Source organism: Penaeus japonicus, unplaced genomic scaffold (assembly GCF_977035675.1).
Source record: "Penaeus japonicus unplaced genomic scaffold, GWHDUDI00000001_assembly GWHDUDI00000021, whole genome shotgun sequence".
Lineage (NCBI taxonomy): Eukaryota > Metazoa > Arthropoda > Malacostraca > Decapoda > Penaeidae > Penaeus > Penaeus japonicus.
In genome coordinates, this window is record NW_028234423.1 from 7,564,734 (window position 1) to 7,572,233 (window position 7,500).

General features: G+C 33.8%; 1 protein-coding gene and 1 long non-coding RNA gene across 2 annotated transcripts; one reads left to right on the plus strand and one right to left on the minus strand.

Annotated features, from left to right (window-relative positions):
• Positions 1-2,431: 2,431 nt before the first annotated feature.
• On the plus strand, positions 2,432-3,494 carry LOC122257152 (uncharacterized). The gene is made up of 2 exons (XM_043022241.2): positions 2,432-2,470; positions 3,246-3,494. Exons 1-2 carry the CDS (start codon positions 2,450-2,452, stop codon positions 3,453-3,455), a joined length of 231 nt encoding a protein of 76 aa, XP_042878175.1. The 5' UTR covers positions 2,432-2,449; the 3' UTR covers positions 3,456-3,494.
• Positions 3,495-5,717: 2,223 nt separating this feature from the next.
• On the minus strand, positions 5,718-6,727 carry LOC122257151 (uncharacterized). The gene is made up of 2 exons (XR_015191988.1): positions 6,626-6,727; positions 5,718-5,943 (listed from the first exon to the last, which is right to left on the minus strand). It is a non-coding gene; the product is annotated as an uncharacterized LOC122257151 (long non-coding RNA).
• Between the last annotated feature and the right edge of the window lie 773 nt (positions 6,728-7,500).

The window sequence follows — 7,500 nt, forward strand, 5'->3', positions numbered from 1 at the left end:
TATATACACAAATATATAATAATGTAGATATAATAAAACACTGCCACAGAATGAAATAAAAAACTCGCGACGTTTCAAACTTTTAGAGAAAGTTCCTCATCAGGCGTAAGCAATTCATTTTTTGGATTGCTTACGCCTGATGAGGAACTTTCGCTAAATGTTCGAAACGTCGCGAGTTTTTCATTTCATTCTGTGGCAGTGTTTTATTATATCTGTATTGAGCACGTTACTGTGTTGTTGTGTTTTTTTTCTGATTCATACACACATGTGTATGGATATATATATTCATAGTGATATTCACTACACCCAAAACCTCCACGTCCAACCATCTCCTGGGGTCTGTGATACACCCCCTTGCTCCTTAGCTGGCTCAGTCCCTTATTGCTATGCCTAGCACCTTCTCTCCGGCTTACCTTCGCCACTCCCATGACTGCAACGCACGTGTGGATGTCGATTTTTTGTGAAATAATATCGTGCTTGAAGATGTCCTTGCCTTTCTACAGAGAAAACTCCTTCCCGAAAACCTTCGTCTTCATCTGCCTACTGACGTCATTCTCCAACTAATCACACCTGCCGTTCTTCCACTGTGTTGCTTCCCCCTCCTCAGACAAGAAGATGAAATCTATATCGATTGTAAGGCATTTACCAGCGGTCAGCGCGCTTACCAGCCATGGTAAAGTGGGATTCACTAAGCGATGACAAGTCGCCTGGCAAGGGTTAATTGACTTTACTACCCTGGTTTGATGTTAACTATGGTAAATCGAGTTCGCAAATCAGCTGGTGCCTTACATGGTTCATTAGGCTCCCTTGGCCAATCCCGTAACATGTATAGTAATGTAGTCAGAAGATAAGAAACAATGGCTCCATGCAAAGGAGATATAATTTGTATGACTTTTTCCATCTAATAAATGCAGTTAATTATTTGAATAAATAAGATTACGAATAATTGTCTATAATCATATGTAAACAAAAAAAATAAAGTGAGGTACGCTTTGTATCTTTTTAGTGTAACAAAACGTATTTTTTGGCTATTTTATAAAAAGTAACAATAAACATAAATTGGTTTGATTATACTTACTATCTGTTCTCTTCAAAGACAATCCTGGCTAGTTATCATTCCAAACTGTCTTACTCATCGTTTGTAGAAGTTGTCCTTTTCCAGAGTTCCGACAGACGCAAAAACTGCTTCAATCGTTTATGAACTCAAACGTTTGAATCTCTTATATCTGAATTAAGATTACATTTTTATTTTCAGTGTTGGACAACTGCGTCCTAGAAGAGAAATGTGTTTTAATTTCTTGGAAGCCTGTGGTTGTCAGCAATTTTACCCTAACATCATTCTTACGGATTTCACATGCCATTTTCTTTATTTTTATCATGTTCTTATTAGAATAAACACTCGTCACCATTCCAATCATCATAGGTGTACATAAAAAACTAAAATGTGAGAATATTGGTTGATGTTTGGATCCTCGTCATCTAGAATATCTCTTTTGATGACAGATAACGATTTCCGGTCCACTTTCTCTTGATTTTTTTTTTTTTTTCCTAAGTGTATTCTGGATATTGAAAGATCGAGACTCAAATTTATTTCATCAGCATTTGTCTTCCCACATTTCTTTACTATTTTGGGATTAAAGTCCCCTATGATTACGATAAAATGTGTCTTTGCTCCATCAATAGCTACATATATGTTCTTCATCATAGCTACTGATCGGGCCATAAACTTTAATTACCTTAAGGTTGTATTTTTGGCTCACACTATGGAATTCCACCACATTCTCTCTAGGTGCTTGTCAATTAAAGAAACCGAACTTTAGTTCTTTTTTTATTTTTATTTTTTTCTCTTTTTTGCTCTCCTAGGGTTTGCCTCTCAAATATAACACAAACCATCATATAGCATATTCTTTCCTAGTTTTTAAATTTCACTAAGTCCTACATCCTATTCAATAATTGGAAATTTTCAAGCAACTTAGGTAAATCAGAGTCTTTTCTCATGGTCCTTATGTGCAAAAGTTCATCACCAGAATGGGTCTAACTGGATATTTTTAGATAATAGCAGCACATGAGCCTGATCAATACGTCAAGATATACTCCAATGAGTATGGTCATATACATTTTGCAAACATATGTGTCTGTGCACAAACACACCTACATGCTAGCACACAAACATACACACATACACACACACCACACAAACACACACACACACACACACACACACAAACACACACATATATATATATATATATATATATATATATATATATATATATATATATATATATATATATATATATATATTTATATACATATATATACAAGTTTTCTACTACGCTCATTGTTTATCTGCCCTCCCCAGCGTCCTTGATCAAAGGAGCTCTTTAGTATATAAAGCGATTGCCTCTTAGTGAGAGACAGACCAGTTCCAGCTATCAACTTCGTCGACATGAAGACTTCACTCGTGATGGTGAGACAGCTTTTACTTAAGCATTTTGAGTAATCATAATATGGATTACTAACTATAATTGGACTTTGCCAGAAGTTATGATATATATTGTACCTAATTACCAATCATATAGCATTGTTGACAACTAAGATATCGCTACTATAGCAGTTGATATAATTTTATATAAATAGTATATTACCCATGGAATGTATCTATAATCCTGACAACATGCAAACCAAATTTTGACTTACACAAAATATACAAATCCACCACCTCCTTATCCTCATTATTATCATCACCATCATCATCCTTATTATTCTCTTCCTCCTCTTCGTCTCCTTCCACCTCCTCCTATTCCTTCCTCTTCCTCTCCTCCTCCTCTTCCGCCTTCATCTCTTCCTCCTTCTCCTTCTTCTTCTCTTCCACCTCCATCTCCTCCTCCTTCTTCTCCCCATCCCTACTATTATTTTTATTATCATTATTACCTATTCTCCGTTCTCTCTTCTATCTCCTCTTTCACCTTCATCTCCCCCTTCTCTTCCTTCTCCTCCGTCTTCTTCTTCTCCTCCTTCACCTCCTCCCTCCTCCTCCTCCTTCTCCTTCCTCTTCTCCTCCTTCTCCTTCTCCTCCTCTTCCTCCTCCACCTCCATCACCTCCTCCCTCCTCCTCCTTCTTCTTTTTCTTCTTCTCCTCCTACTCCTCCCCACCCTCTATCTCTCTCTCTCTCTTTTTATTGTTATTATTCTGACTCGTATTCTTCTGATTACACTACGTCACTTTCCATTACTCTCCACAGCGCGCCGCTCTGTTGGTTGTGGTGATGCTGGCGGTGGTGTCGATGGTGATGGCCAGCCCTGAGCCTGGGTATGGTAGGGGTCATGGTGGCTATGGCTATGGCGGCCACGGCGGAGGACACGGTGGATATGGCTATGGTGGATATGGTGGCTACGGCCATGGCGGAGGACACGGCGGACACGGCGGCTACGGATATGGATATGGTCGATGAAATTAATTGAACGAAACCATCGAGGTTTGAATAGAGATAAGAAAGGTAACTAAATAAATAAAATAAATATATAAGAAATATAGGCAGACAGCGTCTCTTTCATCCTTTATATATGATATACTAGAGCATTTAATTATATTTGTTACATCATCATATAATATATCAAAAGAAAAATAACTCTTCGTTGTCAAGAAACTTATATGCGCACACACATATATATATATGTTTATTTATATATATATATATATATATATATATATATATATATATATATATATATATATATATATATGTATGTATGTATGTATATGTATATATACATATATATATCATATATATATATGCAAATAAAAACACTATATTGAAAATTACCTGACACTGTTTGTATCAAGATGTATTGTCATGAATAAATTATTTGAACAAAGAATATAGAATAAAAGACGAACAGTAAAATACATACGTATATTACTTTCTTTATTCATCCAATTTCAGGCAAATTTAAAACATGTCTTATAATTTGATTTAAAGTACATACTACAAGAAATTGCAAAACGTTACATGTAATCAATACCATTGATATCATAATTGTGATCATCATATCATTATCATATTTATTATTAGCAGTATTGGTATTATTATTATTATCATCATTATCATTATGGCGATTGTTATGATGATCATTATTATTACATTATTATCATGTCATTATCATTATTGTAATGATCATTGTTATCATCATTTAATTATCTTCATAACGGTTATCATTATGGTTATGTCACTAACATGTTAATATTAACTTTTGTTATTCATTATCAGTGACAATAATGATAAACACATTTATCTTAATCAGAAATATGAAACATGGAATATACAGTATATAAGCATGATTTATTGTATACGAATCTAACAGCAATTATCTATCACACACACACACGCGCGCATGCACACACACACATACACACATGCATGTATACACACATATACTCTCTTCACTCTGCTTCTCAATTACCCTCATTTTTCTTCTCATTCTATAAATTCATTGATAATTGTATAATTTAGTTTCTAATATTTTTTTCGATTTCTTCTTTATTACATATAGCTGTATGGGTAGACTCACACGGACACAAACGCGCGCACGTGTGTGTGTACATATATGGATATATACATATATAATATATATATATATATATATATATATATATATATATATATAATATATATATATATATATATATACTTATATATATACATACATATATATAATATATACATATATATATATATATATATATATATATATATATATATATATATATATAATATATATATATATATATATATTTATATAATATATATATATAATATACATATATATATATATCTATATATATATATATATATATATATACATATATATATATATATATATATATATATATATATATATATATATATATCCATATATGTACACACACACACACACACACACACGTTTGTGTCCGTGTGAGACTACCCATACAGCTAGATGTAATAAAGAAGAAATTGAAAAAAATATTAGAAACTAAATTATACAATTATCAATGAATTTATAGAATGAGAAGAAAAATGAGGGTCATTGAGAAGGAGAGTGAATAGCGGATACGAAGGGATAGATCTCATTCAACACAACGTCAGTGGGAAAATCCAGTTCGCATGAGGGACAGGAAATTAATTGATAATAATCGTTTATTGTACTTTCTCTCTTTTAATCTCTTTTATTCCTTTTCTTCTTCATTCTCCTTTAATTCTCTCTGAATATATCTTTCTCTCTTTCTTTCATTTCTTCTCCTTCTCTCTCTCTCCTTCTCTTTCTCTCCGTTTCTTGTTCCCTTGTTCCATGCCCCCATTCTCTCGCAGTGTCATTTAATTAGAATGTTTTATTAGCTTTTTGGATTAAATATAATTTCAGTATTAGTAGCCTTGACATGCACACTTCATCTTTTACCAGAGATTGTGTGAGATTCGTCGTTAAAGTATATGCTACTTCACGTGTAGAGTAACCTATTTTTAATACTTATCTCAGCAAGTATTATTAAAAGCGTATGGAATATTACCACGAGCATCCAGTAATTTTCACCCAATTTTGTAACCAGAGCTCCCATTCTCGAAAATATCATATCCTGTTAAAAACGTTCTCTTTGAAAGACCTTTTTTAAATGAAGTTTCCTCTCTACTTGGAATAATAATATGACGCCACTATATATTTATCTTTTATTCATGAAAGTATTCCACAACTTAATGAGATTCACCGACCATAGCCATAACCACCATATCCACCATGTCCTCCACCATGGCCGTATCCACCATATCCACCATAGCCATATCCACCGTGTCCTCCGCCGTGGCCACCATAACCATAGCCACCATGACTCCTACCATACCCTGGGTCGGGGTAGGCAACTGCCATTGACACCATCGCCATTGCTACCATGGCGAGCAGGACCACATGCTGTAATACAGAAGCGTTACGATTAGCATGGAAATATACTGCACAGTTAATGATGATGATGATAATAATAATAATAATAATAATAATAATAATAATGATAATAATAATAATGATAATAGTGATGATAAAAAGTAAATTTCAGCGTTTCAACGACGCCCCCCTGATATCTGCTTCATATCAGATATATGTATACAAACCATGACAGTTTTGTTGTAGCTTAATGACCCGAACAATTACATTAGGATTGAAATAAAGATGTAATCTCGTCAAGTGAAATATTACTGTGAATACGAACTAATGGTTCTCAACCGATGTTCACCGAAATCCAGGTTTGCAAAAGTTGTAGTAGTTGGTCGTTAGCTATATTCAAAGTTTCACGAGGCTGCTTTTTTCTCTAAAATAGGACTCAAGATGAAATTTATGTATGTATATATATATATATATATATATATATATATATATATTTATATTGATACATGTATATACTGATACAACCATTTCTTACATACTAGGTGACATTTCCCTCTCCAGTCGAGAGTTGATAATGAGTAAATATATTGATAGCTAGTAATATCGGCTTGTTGAGTAGACCATTTATAAAAATTGGGGTCCGTGGGAATGTCAATTCGGATGGAAAGGTTGGGAACTACTGGGTCTCAACTAGTGGTCATAGTTATCTCACCGTAACCAGAGTAGTCATCATGTTGGCGAAGTAGATGCTGTTCTCGTACTGAAGCCTTGTTTCAACTCCTCCCCTTTATATACTACGGAGTCTTTATTCTTCAAGGACGGTGTGCATGACAGAAACAATGCATGAATGACGACAAGACGTGCAAGCAAGAAGTAGGATAGATTATGACTTTCGAGCCATTATGACTCATGGTTAAGTAAAAACGAAACGTGTTATTTCACTATGATATATTTAGATTCGAGTTGATATTATTCAGAACTCGTCTCTATATTTCCACAAATCCTGGTTGGCGTTTGTTTTAGTTAACTGTGCAGGTTATAAAGTGTGAACTCTAGTCTGTGATCTTAATTACTAAGTTTGTGTCTCAGGATTGAAAGTATTGATGATATATATATATATATATATATATATATATATATATATATATATATATATATATATATATATATATATATTTTTTTTTTTTTTTTTTTTTTTTTTTATAAAAGCTCACTTACATTATAAAATTTCAGCAGCGAGGAGTTTCGTTTTTTTTTTTTGTTTTTTTTTCTAGATATCCATTACTGAAAATACTGTTTTACCCATATCCACCATTCCCTCTACTGTAGCCACCATACCTAATTCACAATTCCCTCTACTGTGGCCACCATACCTATATCCACCATTCCCTCTACTGTAGCCACCATACCCATACCCACTATGCCCTCTACAGTAACCACCATACATATATCTACCATGACATCTATTATAGCCATCATACACTTCACCTTAGCCATCATGCCATCCACCTAAGGCACCACATCATTAGCCGTTTTGCTTTCCGTTGAGGCCACCATACCCACAACTACCATACCATGGAAGAGGGA